General features: G+C 39.3%; 1 protein-coding gene across 4 annotated transcripts in view; it reads right to left on the reverse strand.

Annotated features, from left to right (window-relative positions):
* The window catches only part of PARD3B (par-3 family cell polarity regulator beta), a 413,251-nt gene that overhangs the window by 40,916 nt on the left and 351,084 nt on the right, over positions 1-21,251 (reverse strand). For all 4 annotated transcript variants that reach the window (XM_055718425.1, XM_055718428.1, XM_055718426.1 and 1 more), the window contains one exon: positions 10,675-10,810. In XM_055718425.1, coding sequence (XP_055574400.1) covers positions 10,675-10,810 — 136 coding nt within the window. The remainder of the gene's footprint in view (positions 1-10,674; positions 10,811-21,251) is intronic.

The raw sequence follows: 21,251 nt of genomic DNA on the forward strand, positions 1-21,251 counted from the left end.
AGTGAGCCTTTCATTGTCTATAAAATCATGCCTTGCTGGAGGTCCTCAAGAGTAGAAGGGGTAGCGCCTACAGGCAGTAAATCTCTCACTGTTGTATTATTACATTCTAAACACTTAGCTACTGTACAAACCAGCACACTGTTTCAAAAGAAGAAAAAGGTGGAAGAAGTGGGAAAATGAACCAAGGGGAGAGGAAGAAGATGGCAATAAAATTGGGAAACACCCCCCTGCCACAGCAGGGGTGAAGAATACTTCACATCAAAGAAAAACAGCAGAGTAAATCATCACAGAATTAAAAGGTAACCTCAACTCCTTCCACTGTGATTTGACACCACTCTGGAACAGTACTTCTAGAATTTGAGTGGTTAGTCTGTGGCACGGGGTTTTAAATCCACCTTAATCTTGTTAAACATAGATGCCACTAAGGCAGTGCTCTCTCAGTGGCATCATGATAAAAGCTCTCCATCCTGCAAATTCAATATGGTTAACAGCAGCAACAAAAAAAAGTCCAAACCTGGATTAATACTGAGCAAACAACATCAGCATAAGCAGGCTTAGAGAAAGGAATTGCTTTCCATATGTTATGGCATCAGGTTCCTCCAGATCTTCAGATACCAGTCTGTAAATGTTACAGACATTGTTTCTACTGCTTGCAACTGCTGTTGGGTGGTGACCTTCTTCGCTTGCTGATACCAGTTTAGCAGTTGGTACAGTTTCTCTGAGATTTGGTACTGTCTGTTGTTTGCTGGTACCAGATGGATACCAGATGGGTAACTGTGGGCAATGGTTCCTCTGTGTTTCAGTCCCCAAAATCACTGCCTATAGGGTCAGTCTTGTCAGTTGACTCCTAAATGGCACTTCAAAGCAGCATTCTGAAAAACCTCAACATCTGTTCCTTACTCCTAATGACCTTAAAAAAACGTTGAGACATACTTTCCTTTAGCCAGGAGTTACTGTGCATCTGCAGAAAAAATACATCCTTGCAGATGCTTGCTGCCATCAAACTCACTCCTTGCTAATAGCAGCTTCAGAAGCCACCACCTCAACTCTGAAAGTCAGCACTGAATGTGAAGTATAATCAATATATTCTTTTCTGTGGTAGCTCCACAATGTAGGAGTTCAGAGATATTTCAAGGCATTTTTCAAACAGTACTTTAAGCAGTGAAGTGGAAGAACAAGAAAACAGAAAACTTAGAAGTGCCTTTGAAAGGCAGCACGGATACCTGAGGGCCAAATGTAAAGCATGGAGGGAAAGTAAGGATAGATTAAGTGATGGAAGAGATCTGTTTTAAGTATTAATTTGTGATTGGTCTTTCAAAATGTTGACCCAGTTGTCAAACGATAGACAGGGGCTGAAAGTTCAGTTAATGGTTTTGAATACTGCCTATTGTAGCTCCCTCCTATGTTATTCCATATGACTGCTTCTGTTTCTAAGAAAGGAAAAAAAAGTTTATTTAGGACAGTATGCAAGCATTTTGGTTAATTCTCTATACGTGCTACAGCAGAATGCTGTCTACAGAAAAATACAGCTGACATCAAAGCTTGTTCCCCACCCCCTGTCTTGCTTCATGGAGAAGTTATGATAAACAGGTTATGTGTTCCCTAAGGTTACCATGGAAACTCATTCTTTTCAGGCCATCATTTGCAAAGGTAAAATTTGCATTAAAATGTGATGGAATTTGATTTTGTGCATGTGTGTGTGAAACTCAAGTGGGGTCATGCTACCACATAGCATAGCTATTATTTCAAACCCAGGAGCATAAGCTTAAGAGAGAGATCTATTAATCTGTGTAAACACCTCAGTGACCAAATTACAGTTTAATTGCTAACTTGACAGGTATCTTCCTAGCAAATTAAGAGAAATACTTTGAAAATTAGCTTCAAATGCAAATGGAAATGTTAATACTGATCCACTGGTGGGTACCACTACATAGTATTTTACTAAATTCCCCTATAATCATTCCACAGGAAAGACTGAATTTAGATTGTCAGAATGACTTTGTTTTGATGATGGCAGACCAGGGATGGAAGGCACAGGCATGTATTACAAATTATAAAATTTTATCTAATCCTGAAGGAGTTATCCTTAAATTGCGAAGTACAGAATATGATTTGATATAACCATGCTTACTATGATACAAGAAACTTTTGGATCTTTTCAGAATCCCAATTTGTTCACTTTGTTTTGAGGTATAACACAACTTCAAAGCCATAATTTCACTCTAGGTATCTGCTATTCTGACTTTTCTTGGGAACCTGATGGTGTAAAACACATAGCTGTTCCAGGCTTCCCCAGGGTCCATACTCCTTGAGAGTCACTGCCATTATTTGTTGCCACATGAGCATTGGTCTTCCTAACACAGCAGTGCATCCTTTGCAGTCATAATTTTGACAATCATTACTTCCAGCCTACTAAGAAAACAGATGAATGGGCTAAACCCAGAAAAATCTCTAGAACTGGTGACCAGACTGCATTTTAGAAGAGATATCAGTAATTATCCTCTTGCTCAGTAATAAGCATCCACAACATATATATGTTGAATTTTATATGCTACTATATGACATCTATGCTACTCTGTGACACTGGAATATTCACATATCATCTGCCCTGAGCAGCAGGACCCCCTTTGGAGGCAGTAGGGCCAAACCTCATATTTCTTCTCGGAAGGCAGTTATCCCAGTATCACCTGGGTTACAGAAGACTCAGTATCTCCTGTCATACACGACTTATGACATACAGTTCAGTTGGAATGGCTCTAATAATATTGGGCAACATGACACTTAACACAGCAGCCAGGCCCTTTGATGAGGAAAAAGCAGCAAAAACACAGACAGCAGTATTTGTTGCTCTTGCTTTCTTATTGTTAATACAGATGCAGAGCAAGTGTGTCAAAACCACTAAAAACAAAATAATCAAATAAAAATAAACTCTTCAGATCAGGTTGGACAGTGCCAGTATTTTATAAGACTCCCTTCTGCATTGGGAAATTCCTGCTTACAGATTCAATCTACTAAACTAAGCAAGAATGTTAAAGGTTGAAAAAAACAAAACCCAAATGCAAACAAAAATTAAATTGATTACTAACTTTTTCAGAACTTCTCAAAACTCAGCACATTTGATAGAAGGAATGTGTTCCAGACGGATCCTGTACTGAGCAAGAAAGAAGGCGCTAGTGCTCCTTTTCCCTGTTCATGAATAGCTAGAGCTGAGGTTGAAAGTTGGAAAGAGCTGGCCCTGAGCAGAAAAGCTAAACTCACGTAGAGCACCAGCTTTACAGGGTAAATGGAGTTCTCTTTTCCCATATTTTGTACTTTATTTAAATGCAGTCTTGATATTAGATTAGCATCTGCACTACAGACCTTAGACTGGGAACTAATAAAGTTATCTGCCCAATCTCTCCATGTCTGAGTCAGTGACTTTCTTTTTCATTTTAAATAATTATAACAATGTCGCCTGTTTGTTGAGAAAAATAGAGCCTTTATATATTCATAGATAATTGCTTATACCCAGCACCCAGTGATACATTCTAATTACTTTTCACACCTTGGCTGTGAAGAAACCTTGAACTTTTTAGTGTTTTTTAACTGCAAGACAACAATGTAGCCAGAGCACTGACACCCTGACTGCTGAAACTGCGCCTAGGAGGAAATTTAACAAGCAGTTCTGCTAATACATTTTGCAGTGAGGAACTTCAGCAAAACTCAATACCACCCAAGGCCTCCACCTCAGCTCTTATGCTGCAATAATGAGAAGCGCTGCACAGATATACAATAGAGGAACTCAATCCAGAAATCAAAAGTAATCAGAAGTCCATTATTTCAGTTGTCTTCTGTCACGTACTTAACTATAACAAATAAAAGATCTGTACTCTGTAACAGCCTCAATGACACTGCTGTATTGCTTGACCCAGCTTGTTTCAAGCTCGACCCTGCTCTGCACATGCTGGGCAACCATTGCTGTTTGCCTCACAAAGGTCATTCTGCTTTCCATTATGTTAAATGGACAAATTTTGCAGTGCTTTGTCAAAACTGCTCTTTGTTTTAGTGGGATGTTATCCCTAGCAGGCAAAGCTGGACAGTGACCAGCATCTTTAGGGAACAGGGTGCCATCTGGGACAACAGCAGCTAGGCAATTCTGGGGATCATCAGTATTTTTCAGGGACAAGGTTTCTTTTTAATCAGCAGCACGCTGAACAAGAACATAACCCAGAGAAATTAAGCTGTGAGAATTCAGAAAGAAGTCAGCTGTGTCAGCATGTATTTGATAAATGCACCAGATACCTGGTAGTAAAGGAAAAAGCTTGTGCCTAAGCAGGGGTCAAGCCTGAGGCCTGATTTCAGGCCTGATCTAATAAATACCCAAGCGCATGCTTAGCTTCAGACATGAATTTCAATGGCATTACAGACTTGTCTTGTGATTAAAAAATGAGTGTTGTTGTAACCAGGGCCCCTTTCTAGAAGTCGAAGCAGGCCTCTTACTAATGGCCTGAGGAAGAGGAGGTCAATTTTAAAAGGAAACCTACTTTTTTCCCTGCCTTGTAGTCAGACCCATGAGCAGCTGTATTTGATTCTATGGTATGTGGGGCACTGACTTGCTAGGGGCCAGGACAAAGCTGTCATGGAGAAGTACGTATCACTGAGAGTAAGGGAAGGTTCAAAGTGCACAGTATTAGCTTTATCAACATTACATGGCAAAGCTTGGTGTTAAAACCTCAATCCTCTCCCACCTTCCCCGTGCGATGATGGCCTGAGATGTGGCAGCCCGTGCACGTGTGCTCAGGGGAAAGCGGCCACAGAGTCACCTATCTGTGGAGCAATCAACAAGCAGACAGAAAACTTAAAGCCTGTACTTGCAGAAACTTGCCAAAACCGAAGCAAATTGCAAAGACCCAGCTACCGTGCTACTCAGCACTGCAGTGAAGCCAGATTACAGCCTAGCTCTGAAAAGGCTGTTTCTGTGTCCATCCAACTGTGCTCCGAAGGATAAAAGCTGCAGAGCTGTGGCCTGTCTATGTGGACAAATGTAGTAACTGTTTAGCATACTGTATAGCATGGATTACCTGTTCACAAACTCCCCTCATCAATATAATTACCAGTTAAAGGTCTGTTTCTTACCTACCTAAGCATATTGGCAAATTTGGAAAAACATTTACAACATAAAACCTCTAGGACCCTTCATATCACATCAACATGATCTCTGGCAGCTGTCACAATCTCTGTGATGCCCCACTCAAGTTCTCCGTTTGGGCCACATCAGAAGAACCTCTCCTAACTCTAAGGGACATGACCACTGGCACATGTGTTAACGTGGAACCTCTCAGTGCTGTGAGCCTGCAAGGACAGCCACAGCCTGGCAGCACCACATGTTTTTGTTTGATTTCCTTCAACTACTAATATGAAATCAGAGAAATGGCTTAGTGTTTGCCCTCCTCAGAATCACCTCCCTGCATTGAAATACAACAAAAAGCAGCTGTGTGATGAGGTACCTTGTGAAATAGATGGCATGATATATTTCTGGAATTCAAATAATATTGTAGGATATAAACAGTACCAGTGGGCTTTGATAAGATGACATATGGCACCACAACTGTTTCCCTTGGTAAATAAGAGTGTGTACATAGTGTTAGCATGAAGACATGAGCATATCAGACTCCCCTCTGGTTCAAATAATCTGTGCCAAATTCAACCTTTGTGTAAGTAGGAATGACTCCAAACAACTTATAAGAGTCACTCTTTATTACTAGTATTAATGGAATTGAATTTGGCTTTCCTTGCATGTGCCATTTGGAGTTGTTTATTTTTCACATGAGGTTTGGCAGGGATTTCTCCAAAATAATTTCCCCCCAAAAGCCAGCCTGTAAATTTCAAAATCCTTCTGCTTAGTTTGAACAGCTCTTTAGAAAACATCCCAATCTGAAACCTTCATTATATAGAGATAAGTAGTGACCATAAATTATTGATTGGTGAGTCAATCATACAATCTAATAAAACGTTTTAGATATTATCTTAATTAATATTTTAACCACTTACACACAAATACTTCTGACCCATGGTTTTAAAAGCAGCTATACTTCAAGTAAGTTAACTTTTTAAAAAAAAAATATTCATTGTTTTCTACTAATAGTCTGTGGGCTCAGAAAGTCTGGAATTCACAGCAGTTTCTGCTATACGGTTTCACATAGTACATAAAATTGTCAGCTTCTCCCATTGCACTAGAAGACAGGAATGTTATTATTCTAGAAGTTGGAATTTTGGTTTCTAACCATGGTCCAACACAAATGTCTGTGCATTTTGGGAACTTAACCTATTTGAAATGCAACATCTGAACCTGGACCTAATTGATCATGAAAAGTACAAACAGCTCCTTATTCATCCTGAAGCAAGCATAGAACCCTTTGACACATTATGGAAAAATAATGCAGTTCTTAACGCTCCTTTTTTTGTTCTGGTTGATTTTTAGGCTTGGACTCCTGCCAGACATACAATAAAGTACTTGGCCTTTAACACAGACAGGCATGATTCTTCTTTCATACTTGCAACTGGGAACTGACAAAACTCAGTACATTACAGATTTGTTTCAATCTGAATGCTCACAGCTAGTATCCAGACAGGTTTTCGTGTATCTTTAGGTTATTTATCAGCTTGCAAATCTGATCTGCGAGTAAGGAAATGGCTTTTAGAACCAGTTAACATAAGGTTCAGTACAGTGAAGCTGATATAGTCACTAACAGGTGAAGAACTATTTGCACTATGGCAGGTGTCACATGCAGTCATTGGATGCACATTAAAAAGATAGAGTTTCAAGGATTCTCTGCCACCCTGAAGGAAAGAACTGATGTTCTAAGTAACTGGATTTGTACAAAGTCTGTAAGACAATCCAAGTAAATCCTCAAATAGATGATTAATTCCTCATTATTTAAATGCCCTTAAATACAAGTACAGATGCTAACTTCATGGCTTTGTCTTGACAGCTCTTTTGCTGTTTCTCATGATCTGCTATTAGTCTGTGACTCTAAAGCCCTGAAAAAGTGCCCCACGAAAAAAACCCTCCAGCTCCTAGGGAGACTAAGTTCTTGCAGCTTATTGCTTACATAGCTCTCTCAAGGTCTGACTGATACTGCAGTATATGATAATACTACATAAACATATTATGCCTCTTTCTGTAGGATTAGGTTTGCATAGCATATGTTTATGAGCACTTTGACTGATGTCCCACTAAGACATGAGGATGTATGCACATGCCTAGACTCTGTCTTGAACTGATACTCCCCAATATACCCTAGTCATCAGAAAATTTTAGAGTAATCTCCCATTACACTGCTAATAACAGGCATTCATTTTCCTAGACAATGTTTATACTTATCATCAGCCCGTCCTTTGGTTGGTTAGCTGACACTTACTTTACGCCTTGTGATCTACCCTATAGAATTTGGCTTATCCACTTATCCTAGTTATAAATCTGAAAGAGGGGTGGGGGCAGGGGTGGGGAGCAGCCCAAAGGATGCAAAACTCAACAACAAACCAAAGCATAAAGGAACTGGAAAAGAATTTCAAAGGATCTGGCTCTATAGCACAGACAGTGCTGTATACATGTGTCTGTTTATGGAGACACACTAAACTGAATTATTCAGTTACTTACAAAAAGAAAAAGAACAGACTGTGGGGAAGGGAGAGCAGAATGAAGGTGCAAGAGAGCGAAAAATTCATCCAGCAACAGATGAGAAGAACAGAGGAGAATTGGAAAATGGATGCAGGGGGGAGGAATGGATGATGAGAGAATAGCAGGCCTATTTAAAATGGATTTTTGACCTTATTTTTAAAACATTTATGGATCCCAATTGCCTGTCATGAGATCATTTTCCCTCACAATGCTAGCTTTTCAGCCGGCTCTGCACTTTAACTTGATTTATCCCACATTAAAAAAAGTAGATTGTTAGAAATACCCCTTCTATTAGAAATTCTGTCCCATTACAGTGTCAGCTAAAGGCCACTCGTCAATGTCAGCTTTATCAGATAGAAATTTGCCTCATGAGTTCTCAGATACTTTTTGGAAGACAAGACCCAGGGTCCATTTCTGAAGCTGTTGATTTGCGACGGGATAGCGTCTTCTCAAATTATCCTCTGTTATTTCCCAACTTATCTGCATGTTTCATGAGATGGTGGGAAGTGATTACAGCAGCTGCTGTGCATTAGAAAGTTATCTTATAGGAAAGCTGGCTTAGGTAAAACAGCTGACTGACAAAAGTATAAAAAGAACTAATTGAGTATTAAAAATATGTAGGGAGACCCAGCATCTCCTTTCAGGATGCAGCTTCCCTGGTGCAATAACCTCCTGCCGGAAGGAAGAAAACTTATACCAGAAGGTTTTCCTCCTCCTCAGCTGTCTGTCAACTCCTTAAAGAAAGACCTGCCATCCTGAAGATTCGAGTGAGTTTTATTTATTTACAATTATGCAATTAGTCATCAGCATGTCTCTTCACTGATGAGTAAAGGTGGGAAAAATCAGCTGTTGTTCAATCTGTGTTACCACAGCACTGCTGAGGGTCAGCAGCCCAAGGTGGGAAAGACTACATGGCTTAAAAAATACCTTGAGGATTTTCCTGGCAAGATGCTTTGAGACATTTGTTTTCCTTTTAGTATTTGGTTCTATTTTTGTTCCTTCTTTTCTGTCTGAATGGATTGATGTAACATATGTATTTTAAGGGTAAAACTACATGTAAGAGTAGAAATTTCAGCCAGGAGTCAAAAAAGAGCAAGCTGTGGCCACAGTATTTTCCAGACTGAAAGACAGTGCCTAGGAATGCAAGGCTGGATGGATCAATGGATGATCTTGTTGCAGTGAGGAGACCAGAAGTCTCTGAAATTTGTAAACCACTTCAACAAGAGGAACTGCTGCAGCAACAAACTTCAGAGTGTTAAAGCCCTCAAGGTAAACTCTGTTTTTTGAGCAGACTGCCATTCCTCACAAGAACAGTTAAAAATATTCTGCACTGGAAGGACAAAACCCAAAAAACAATCCTGGTGTCACTACTATTAATCACTTCAAGATTGTGATACTTAAAGCTCCATTTCAGTTGCTTTGATTAAGGACAACTTGCCTCACAGAAAAAGCAAAGCTTTGGAAATCAGTAATCTCTGGGCATTATACCTAATAGGAAAGGCTTAGAAAGGATTATCTAGAAGAAACCTTTGTGAATCTTAGGAAACTACACTGGACCATAAATCTCAACCTCCTCTGAGGATTAATAAAGCTTTACCAGTTTCAGATAAGCAGTAGAAATCCTCAGGCTGCTGAAGAGGTACCACTGGCCTGGTCTAGGACCTCTGTCAAGACACTCACGCCATACAATTTCAACAGAAAGACACATTTGATGTATATTCTCATTTTAGTTTACAAAGGCTATTCAGAAGAATGGCAGCTACAGAGTCCCAAATTTGAGTCACAAACTTTAAGAGAGTAGATGAAAGTTAACTGTTCTAAGAAAAGAGCTATTCTGCTGAAGGTGAGCAACACTTTGGTAACTGAATCAGAATAATATATATAACAACTTTTTTTGGGTTAATGAACAAATATATATGATAATTTATGTAAAAACACCCCTTTTAAGTCTATCTCTCTGTGATTGCAATAAAATCTAGTCTCACACAGGATTTTTTTTGACTACAACCCCAATCATTGAAGATTTCACTTCAGCATTCACACTGATTGTTTGGAGGACATTAACATTGGAGGACATTAACAATGTTAGTTCAGACTTCAGGTGTATTTAGATTCTTAAGATTTTAACATAATTCTGCCTCTTTTTAAACTAAAATTTCAAATTTAGCATAAATTGCATCTTATCAAAGTTACATTTTTGAATGCTGGTTGATTATAATTACTTCTAAAGAGACAGAGTCCAACTTTGAAACCTGCTCAGGTGGAGCTCTTAAGTACCACAGTTGTTATCCCATAGATTACAGCTGTTGCATTTTTTTAAAGCATTAAAAAATCTGGCACTGTTGATTTAATTGCTGGTTCTACCATAGCTTACTCTTCAGTAGTGGGGTAGATAATACTTCCCTGTTTAGTGTGACTCCTAGATGTAAAACAGGGAATACAACATGTCTGTAACAGTTCTATAGTGTTGGTAGAATATTTCAAGATCTTTTAATGGGAGAGAGGCAAATTATTCCATTTTTCATTTTATAGAAGTTACTCAGGATGTATCAAGGCCAGATTGCTACTGTCTGGTGTGCAGAACGAAGGGTAGGAGCACACATGCCTCAGTTTCCTCCCACTTGCTTTACAGCTAAGCACAGTGAGAGTCTGCTCTTCTAATGCTCTCGATAACCCAGGGAGTCATTGAATGAACTGCCAGAGTACCATAAATCCTGCTGAAAAGCCTTGATGCTACCACACGTGACAAGTTTGGCAGTGACTGCGTATCTTGTGCCTACAGAGAGGAAACCCAGGCCTAAATCAAACAGAGTGAACAGGCAAGTTATTCTTAGCCAAGTTTCCATATTATCAATGTTTTCTTTGGTGGGCTGGCATTAAGGATTTCTCCATTTCTACCAGCCTCCCAAATTCATGTTAAGATGACATAGGATTTCTGGAAAACACAAACAAATAAGCACCTTCTGCTAACCCTGAATGCTGCAAAAGCACTTTGCATCACACTGTGTACCCACCCAATGCTGGTCATAATCAGATGGCTGTGTTCTTCCTTCATCGTCCTCGTAGAAAGGTAAGCCTTCTCGCCTGGCCTGATGGTACTCCTTCCGTAACTTCTGGATACGATCAGCATTCCCACCACCTGCGCAGCCACTGAGAAAAATAAAAAATGCTAAATAAAACTCATATGTACACACATACCTAACATTTACCAGGTACCCATATGAGCGCAAACACAGAATTGCCACACTTGAGACAAATGGCTTATGAATGTTTGAATCTCCTGATTTGCATAGTGCTCATGGCCCATTATCACTCTTAGTCTAGCTTTCTTGTAATAATAAAGCTACTAATTGTGAACTTGATCCCCATTTTTAAAAAAGGCTGTCCCTGTCCAAGAACTTAACAATTCCAGTACCAGACAAGAGACAACAGATGGATGCAGACAGATGGGGGAGTACAAGGAAACTTTTAACATTCCTATGAGCAGCTATAAATGGCTATCATATTTTAATAATAATAATGATGATGATGATAAGCTGGCAAAAAAAAAAGTTTCCTTTTGCTCCCACGCTAAATGTGAAATTACCCTAAAATTACATTTGTTCAAGGTAAAGAATAAACTATATTCACAGAGAAGCACAGAAAGAAGTTTTATCTCACAAAAATCAGCCTCCCTCCCAGTTAAACAAAGAACTCAGACATCAGCCACGAAAATATATGGGAGGCAAGAGAGACAGGAAAGTGTACCATCAAATCTTGACACTATTTTTTAAAGTGGTAATTAAACAGTAATCTATTTATTAATCCTCAAAGACTCACTTGTATGCTAAACTGCACACACTGCAAACTGCCATGGTAAAACTAGCGGAGTTGCTTAGTTTATCAAGTTAAACACATGCCCGTCTTTGCAGATTTTGACCCTGGTGAGCCTTCCAAAACCTTACAGTGGACTTGTACTAATGTGGAAGCTCAAGCTATACCTGGAAGGATAAAAAAAAAAAAATATAAACCTGAAAATGCCTAAGAATGAAAAAGAATACAGCCACATTTGACACGAATAAATTCAGTTTCCTGCAGCTATTTCCAGCCCCGCTCTAGTCAGCACTGGGGTGAATACTGACTGTATGTCTCAGTAGCATTTACTGATATTCATGGGGAATTGTCACATAATTTATTTGTGGCCAGTCCTAAACTCAGACCATTGTTATTGCAGCACATCATCACACAGTCTCATAATCTGCAACCTCAACTCTGCCCCACCAACAATGGGCTATAGAGATCCAGATTTCTTCACATGAGGACAGACTCTGTGGAGCATCTTGTCACGCCTGTCATGCCCGAATCTAGGGAAGCCTTTTATAGGATTTGCATAGCAAACTGCATTTGGAAAGCATATACAAAAGATTGGACATAAACCTATGAGTGCAACAATAAGCAGTTTCTAGTATCTAACAGCAATCTGGATTGTTTGGAAATTAATTACTAGTGAAGGGAAATTCCATGTAGGGTGCACATGTAACTGAATATGCAGCCAGGACTGGAAATGTTTACTTGCAGCATCAGTAGGTTTCCATGAAAAAAATCACTTAAATTACTTGCCTTCCCTTGGATCCTAAGTTATCCAGCCCCTCTACCCTATGAAGTCCCAGAGGTTTCAAGCTTCTCTGGCTGACTTACTGAACTCTTCCAGAGCATACAAAATTTTTCTCATGATCTGCCAAGACAGTGCAGAAAGCTTGCACAAACTCTCTGGACTACTGAGCAAAGAAAAAGTGCATCCCCTTTTCCCCTTGATTCTTGCCACAGATAAATGTCTCTATTTCTTGCATGAATTCTTGTCAAATAGTGGAAAACCATTTCCAGTTTGCAAAACACTGGAATTGAGGTCTAGCTAATGGGGGCTATCACTTAGAACAGTGAAGTTTGGTCCACAGCTCATGAGCAATACAATACCTGTGAAATCCCCTGCCTTTACTTATGAGTACAGATAAAGTGTTTAATTAGGGCTGCTAACATACAGATAAAGTCCAAAGTACTGGCCCTGTTGCTCTGCCAACATCATTACCCCAAGTAGCACCAGCTAAGAGAGGGAAATGCTGAAACACAGGGAAGGGGTCTAGTCTGACTCCAGCCGATCTGGCTCCCTGCAGCTCTGTGCAAACTGTATTAGCACCTGACACCAGTGGCCTAATGGCCACATACCCACTTTCTACCTCCAGGTATTTTGGCTGAAGAAGTAATCTGAAAATAGCATACAGGTTTGGTTCCCCCCTCCCCCCCCCCCTTTTAAAATGAAATCTGAGATTGATATATTGTAAGAGGCAGTTACAGCAGCCTTAGCTCCGTTCTGCAGATCTCCTGCAGGTGAACTTCCTTCTGCTTAAACCTATCGAGCCAGCAAGCAGACGTCAGTGTTGCAGAAATCAAGCTCATTATATATATTAAAAGACTGGGTCTGACAGCTTTTTCTTTGGAAAACCTCTGCCATGCCGTATTAAAGTACAAACCCTAACCATGAGAATGAGTAGGAACATTTGAATGAAAGATAGCAGCACATGGAAAGTTATCCATCTGGATTAGTGCGAAAACACAAGCATAATCTCTGTGGAAACAAGCAGCTCCATGAAGTCTGATTTCCTGTGCTTCTCTCCTGTGGGTTCTCTGGTGTCCGATAATGGGACTGAGTTTACACTGCAGCATTTCTCCCAAGCAAGGGCATTCATCTGGGTCTCTCTCGCAGGCTGCTTACTTTCATGAAGCTTAGTGATCCAGTATCTTTTGAAAATTGAATCACCTGTCAAGCCTGGTCAAAAATAGTCAGCAGGTTCAGAATGTGTTAGAAAGGTGGGGGGAATGGTTGGAAGAGGGTCGGTCAGTACATCAGCTTCATTTTTTCAGGAAACAGTTTAAAAGCTCCACAGGTTTTTTTTTTTCCTTCCCCATCACTGTTTATAGGCACAAATGTAAAAGACATTGGCTTTTGAAAAAGCTGTATGCTAGCTTACCACAAAAGTAATGTGAGATGAATATGATGCCCTGTGCAATGCTCATGAAACAGTTCTGAATTTCAAGTTGGCTCCTGACAATTATGTGAATATATGAGCCACATTCAAACTCACCAGATGAATTCAATCAGCACTGTGCAAATATCGCATACATAATCTATTAGTTTACCCCAAAGAAACTGAAGCATTGAATTCAAACAGAATGAAGTCATCAGTAATAAAAAAAAGAAACTGATAAGGCAATATTAAAAAAAAACAACACAATTTTCCAAGATTTGCAGAGAAGATCATACATTGACTGCAAACTATTCTCCCATCTGCCTATAAATACATAATTAAAAAATATTGGTTTGATCAGATAGCAGTTCTCAGACAGGGAAACAGCAGATGAATACCAGTTCAAATGTTTCAGATGCATGACTATACTGAAAAGGAACCTGAACTTACAGAAGAAATATAAGAACAATACTCCAATCAAAGTCAATTTATATTAAGGAGACTTACTGAAGCTATTCACCAAGCCTAGTAACTATAGCAGACAGATTTCTTTTACAGTAGCTTTACTTTTAACATAGTGCTCCCTCCTTAAGGAGATATAAATATTACAGTCCCCATCATATCTACAATTTTGTGCACAACTCACTTCCCTGACATGGCTCCCTGCACTATATGTTCTTCAGAGAACTGTGCCACCACACGCTTGCCATTCCCCTCCACCGGCACGCGTACCCAGACTTTAACATTTAATCTACCCACAGGCTTCTCTGCTGTCACGACAAGACTAAGAGAGCTATCCACTCTGCATTTTGCGACTGACTTCAGAACAATTTCCAAAAACGGTGCTACATGTAAGGAGACTGATTCAGAAGCAGCTGATACTTGGATAGAACTTGATGCTTTTGGGGGAAGTTTTAAAATAATGTCTACGTAGGGGGAAAAAAATCTCTGAGAAACTTTACAAAGAGTTTAGCAAAGACTTAGATGCTGATTTCAAACAGTAACAAAACCTGCCCAAAATCCCAAGCCACAAACAAGAGAAGTTCAACAGTTCTCCAAATAAGCTGCACGCACTGCAAGGATTACTATTTTTTTAATAGGAAAACAATTTTAAAATAATCTTACATGAACATTTAAAAGAGGAAAACACATATTCTTGTCAGCCGTTCTGTAGTTTTGCTAGATACAATCCTTACAAACCAAAGCTGCCTTCTGGCCTGAGTGAAAGATTTAAAAAAAGCTTGAGCAATCATTCTATCTGACGCTGCTGGGGCTGTACTACCAACTACATAAACTGCCAGAAGTCACTGTCTTCTGCCCTGTGCCTGAATATATCAGAGGCACTATACAGGTTCCACCTTGCCCACTGTGACTGTAAAAGGACCTGCTATGAAACAGCCACTCAACTGGAGCAGCTGGAATGGAATAGGCATCCCAAAACAAAAAAGAAACCATAATTTGGCACAGCTTAGCTTCAAGCTATCTCTAACATTATGTAAAATATGGCTGTGAAATTTCATCCCATCATCTCTGAAGAAATAGATGAACAAACACCACAGTAATAACCTCATATAGCCAATATGACAGACAAGTTATTTTTCTCAAAGAATCAAAAAATTGTCAGTTTTTAATACATATGGCTCAGGTTTTGCACAGTAAAATCTCCCCTCTGTTCTTCCTCCGAGTTGCTAATCTGGATTTCAATCATTCAGGTTAAAAATGTCATTTTTTAGATTACTGACTTCTTACTGCAGCTCTCTAGATAATACAAAATTAAAAACAAGTGTTGCATGTACAGAGTAAGATGAACCACTTAAAGCTGTATATAAACATACATTTAAAGAGGCAATAAACATTTTGTTTCCAGTGGTTTTCCTAAACACATTAATATTGCACAGGGCTTTTTTGCCAGCCACTTCTTTCAAACACTGATTTCACCCAGCTGACTGTCAGCTTCCAAACAAACAAGTAGTGCTTCCAAGTAAAAAAAAAAAAAAAGAAAAAAGAAAAAAAAAGAAAAAAGAAAATTTTATTCTTTCAGGGAATTTTCCATTAACAAACAAATCCAAGACAAAACGTGTTTCACAGACTCAAGAGAACGGACAATCTTCCATTCACACTCTGCTATAAAACAACTAATTTTATATACTGAAAGGAACACAGTGGTCTGCGAAGATATACAGTATAAGGGAGTCCAACAGAGCATGTAAGAGTATCTTTCACTTAGGATAAAACTTTCATTTTGAAGTTACAACAAGTAAATATTTGAGTACATTACTCTTTTAGTTCCAGCCCTTGTCTTTCTACCCTGAAGTATTACATGGCTTATGAAGGTATCTCTGCAACCTCAATAGTAAGAGGGAATAAAAAGAATGGTGGGAAGCGATAAAAAGAAAATCAATGATAAGAACATAATTCTACAATATTTCAGCTTTCATCTTTGTCAACCACTAAAAGAAAGAGACTTTAGGAAGAAATGAACATTTGTTGTTTTCATATGCATTTGAGTAAATGCGTGATACTGAAATGAAAGACTTGTCAGAAATACCTTGTTGACATCACTGATACCGCCTTGCAGGCTCAGGAATCATCGTTGATGTTCAGCCAGAGCCAGCCTGGGTTTTGGCTGTACACACGCCACGCTGAGGACCCAACCTAAGAACAATGTATTTCTAGCTAGCGGAACCACGCAAATGGCTTTGTTTGTCTCTGTAACACTTGCTTTTTGCTCTGGGCAGGAATATACCCTATGTATACACAATTACCATCTTTATCAATGGAGAGGGGCTCCAGTAGGCCAGTTGATGTGGAAACCTGTGCAAAGTGACTGGGAGGAAGACTTTGAGCCCAGTTGCATTTAGACAGGACTATCCTGAGAGGGTCTGTATGGACGGGCTGACACGAGAAGCGTTAAGACGGATGTTTCTCTTGATCCGTATGTACATAAACTAAAGTCAAGAATCACAAATAAACTGCAAGAAAACAAACTACACTGAAGAAGCTATTTATGCATGCTGGAGTTTATATGAACTTGCATACTAAAGTCCTCGAGTCAATCTAATTTACAAAAAAGTCGTAACTGTGCTTCAGTGGCACATACACTGTCACCTTTCAATTCTTTAGGCTAACATAAAAGCAGTACAACCACGTCTGTCCAAAAGGTCAAAGGCTCCTAGGGCAGCACGTGACTACCATTTGTCTGGATGTAAATTGAGTCCTACTGACCCTGTAACATCACTACTGACCTCTTGACATTAGGAGCTTAGTGGAAAGAGAGAAGATGATATTCCTAGGTTCCTACAGACTCATTAGGAAGAAAGAAGGAAAGAAAACCTTGCATGATACGAATTAGCAGTGTCATTAACCTTTTCTTTCCCCAAATAGCTCATAATATGTTTACAGAAGCCTCAGAAGAACAATCTGAGGATTGAGACCAACACATTTGTATCACTTTCAGTTTTTCCAAACTGTTTAAAAAAAAATCTCTCGGTGGCTTGACATAAAGCATCCTTTTACGTTTCCCTCCTTTCACACGACATACACCACCTTTTCCTGTTTGGCATGGCAGATGGCCTAGACATTCAGATGAGCATCATCTTTCCAATCCAGTCCACTTCTCATCTCCTTTATAACTTACAGTTGACTACAGCTGGCCAGAAATAATGGGAGGTATTAGCCTAATTTGTTGCTTTATGGAAACAAAATAGGCACACTGAGGTTTAACTTCACTGTAACAGTGGATACGGTATGTGCTACTCTAACAGAAACTTGTTATTTGCAATCAAGTAGGAAGGAAAGAAAAAAAGGGGACATTCTCTTGTTTGTAGCCAGCTTGTCATCTTTACTTCAAAGAAAAGACATTTTTTCCTTTTTTTCTGCTCAATGTATTGTGCCTCACCAAGGAAGGCAATCATCAAATTTTAACTAATAAAAAAAAGATGCCTTACAGTTCAGGCTGGTTAATGGCGATGCCTGTTTCTGGCATGTGACCAGTTTACTGCTGTCTTGTTGATCTGAGATGTGCACGTGTCTCCGAAGGGCTAGGAAAGCAGGGAGATTAGGGACTTGGCTGCTGACAACAACCAAACTCTCTATAAACAATACACAATGAAAATAATGAAAAACAGATTTTCCTGGTATTTTCAGTAGCCTCTAGACAATGCAACAGTTTCTGGTTTCTTCACTAAAGATGATATCAATTATGCCTTTTATCCATCACGCAGGAGTCACGTGTGAGGCATAATTGAGGGCCTTCTCTCCAAGGTAATTTCTTCTGGATTTACACGGCAAAGTATTTAAAATGCCTTTTTTGGCACTTTGTATTACAACATGGCTTGGGAGGGGGTATTTTACTTTACTGATGTAAAGCAGCTGGCATATATTCAATAGATAGGTCACATCAACACAGAGCAGATTTTCAGCCCTCCAAACTCCATTTACAGCAGCTTTTACAATTCAACAAAGCAAATGCTGAATGCTAAACTCTTGTGTGGAAATGTAGCTCTGTTTCTTAATGGCTATCACACCTGCCTGCAACTGGCTGCTAGGCTTTTTTTCAGTTGCAGACTATTGCCTTTTGCACTACAGTTTATTAAACTTACCGCTAAAGCTGAAATAATAAGTACTTTACAGACTTCCAATGAATTAGCCATTCAAGAGTCCCTCAGGAATTCCCTTTAGCACACACAAAGCAAAGGCAGAAGGGAGAGAAGGTGACAATTCAGTGCAGTCTTAATTTCTGTGCTCCCTTGTGTGGGAAGAATTGAGGATCTAAGAATTTGCTCGCAGTAGATGCTGCTGCCCATGTTCTAAAATGTATTTTGTTGAAAACTACAAAGCCCAAAGTAACTATCCATTTTCTCCCAGGAATTACCTCTCCAAGTTTCCCACTAGAGACTATATCTTGCTCTTTGTTACACACATTCAAAATCTATGCCACTGGCAGAGTAGCAGCAACTAATCCTCTATGTAGTTTGTTTTTATAATACCTGGCTTGGTAGAAATGAGGTAGAAATCTCAACCTCAACTCAGAAAAAAAAAGGTTTAATTTATACCATGTGCAAAGCATCAGGGAAAAGCACAAATCTCACAGCCAAAATACATCCTTACTATAAAGTTGGCTTTTTTCATTGTTTTTAATGAATGGTCACTACAAGAATACCATTAATCCAGTGTTAGGACTTTTACGGGAAAAAAAATACAAATGTAATTTATCTTTTTTAACTGTCAGCTGTATTTCTAAAGCTTTAAAGTCTATAGCTTCCAGCGGCCTTTTGTCTTTCTGCCATGGCAGGAATATCTTGGACAGCTGTAAGAGCTTTGTAAGCTATCTTTCTCAAAATCCATTAGCTAATTCAAGGAACCTAATTAGAGCTGCCATTTTGATGGAGCATATTGAATACTCTGTATAAACTAGTAACACCATCAATGTTTATTAAAAATTGCAAGAACCAAAGCTCTCAGTTCCATATAAATATTAATAGACAGATACACAATACTTACTGAAATATAGACGACATTATGTCCACAGAAGTACACACAGGTACACTTACAACCCAGTGTGATGCATTAATTCACAAAGGCTGAAGCACAGAAGCAAAACCTAGGGACAATTTTACACAAACCGTTGAAAATTGACTGGCTTCCATTTACACTATCCTTATGTGCATTAGGGGAGGCAAAGCACACTAAAGACGATTTGTTTCTTGTGTTTTTCCTGAGTAGTGTGCTGACAATTTGGAGTGTATTTTGAGCTTACCTCAAGAATGCACTCCAGCTGGAAGCATTTTATAGCTCCTCTTAAACCAGCCACTCTAATCACCGTACTTTGTAGACATTTACACATATTCCAATACTACGCTGTTTAAGGGCATCCAAAGATTCAAAGGGAATTTGCACTGTAGAGTTAAAACTCAAATTTTGCTGTAGACAGCAACAAAACTGGTGAAAGGAGCCAGACATCTGGAGCAATGCTCTCCTACATTCTACTGTGTAAAAGCCCAACTTTAATGAAAAAGCAACTTGCAGACAAAGATACAACCCATGAAATACTGACCATTCTAAGCATATATCAGAGACCTAATTAGGGTAGGCTGTATAAGCATATGCCTTTGGCTGCAGAAATAAAGTTTTCTGGCTACTTCACAGTTTTGTTTTTAACTTGATACTTCATAAATGGAACTGCAGAAAACCTCATATGTTACCATTTCAATCTGACGTACACTTTCATATGCATCTAACAGTGCCTGGATTCTATTTATATGTACAACTAAATATACGTGCATAGAAAAATCATCAGATTTGCTACAGAAAGACAGCAGATGTTCTTATTAAGCCACTGGCACATGCAAGGTGAAGCATGTAAGCCTTATAAGGAAAGCATTTAATGTTCCAACCACAAGCAAAAGAAAAGCAAAGACAACAAATGAAATTATTTCTAATGTATTTTACTAGCTGCGAGTGCAACACACAGCAAAATGAAAGCACTGTTGAGTATGCTCGAATGGCTCTTACAACACGTGGGCCTTCTCACAGAGGGGAGTATAATCCATATGCACGCTCGCACGCACTCTTTGGAATATCCTAACTCCAATATAATGATCCAAAGTTCACTACTTCTGAATATATGCTAAAATGACACTTGAAGCATTTAACAGATGTGCAAGAGAAACAGGCTTAATTATATTTTCTGCACTTTAGTAGTGCAAGGGGCTAAAAATTTTACGACAATCTTACCATGGGGACAACCCTGAAGGTAAATTCATTTTAGTTCTCTGATACAGCAGTATTTCCAAACTACAACTCAGATCTGAGCAGTTTCACAGGAACATGCTCAAAAGTCAAAACAACAGTTACCACTAGCTTCTCTCAGGAATTATATATGGCAAATTTAGCTTGTGGTTATTGCTCAACAGAAATCCTGCCAGATGCTGAAGCGGTTGATGGATTTTGCAAAGTTCTGCCACCTTCGAGGCCACCCTGCCCACCCTTCCAGCAGCCTCCCTCCTTGGGCACCTACCCTCCATGCAGCTGGGTCCCTCGGAGCACAGTTGTTTTGATCACATTCGCAAGGACTGGGGAGCGCACGTTCCTTCAACTAGCTTTCATCACAAGCTCCACATCAACAGAATTAAACACTTTATAAGCTGAACCACATTTCGGAGAAGTATTTCTGAACTCAGGGGCCAAAAGTTAGCAGTGTAACTTTATTACTTTTTATTATGCAGGCAGTGGAAGCTCCTGGGCTTCCAGACATGCACAGCTTTTCTAGCTCCTTCTTGTGATTGCAGCTTCACTGCACCTCTGAAATTACTCCCACTTTTCTACTTGGAGAAGTCCGGGCTGAATTTCAGATACTTAAGACTGAAGGTAAGCACTACTCTTTTTCAGTAATTGTTTTGAAAAACATTGAATTAAAAAGGAGAAAAAGAAATAATGAAATCTTCAAGTTATACTCAACCATTTCCTGGTGTATCTCACCTGGAGGAGGCAAGGGCAAGCCTATCTCGCTGCATTTAGCTGGGACATCCCAGAAATGTTACAGAAAAGTGTTCTGGTTCAGGCCCAGCTCTGTCTCTAGAGAATGACTC

Source organism: Falco cherrug, chromosome 8, assembly GCF_023634085.1.
Source record: "Falco cherrug isolate bFalChe1 chromosome 8, bFalChe1.pri, whole genome shotgun sequence".
Taxonomy (NCBI): domain Eukaryota; kingdom Metazoa; phylum Chordata; class Aves; order Falconiformes; family Falconidae; genus Falco; species Falco cherrug.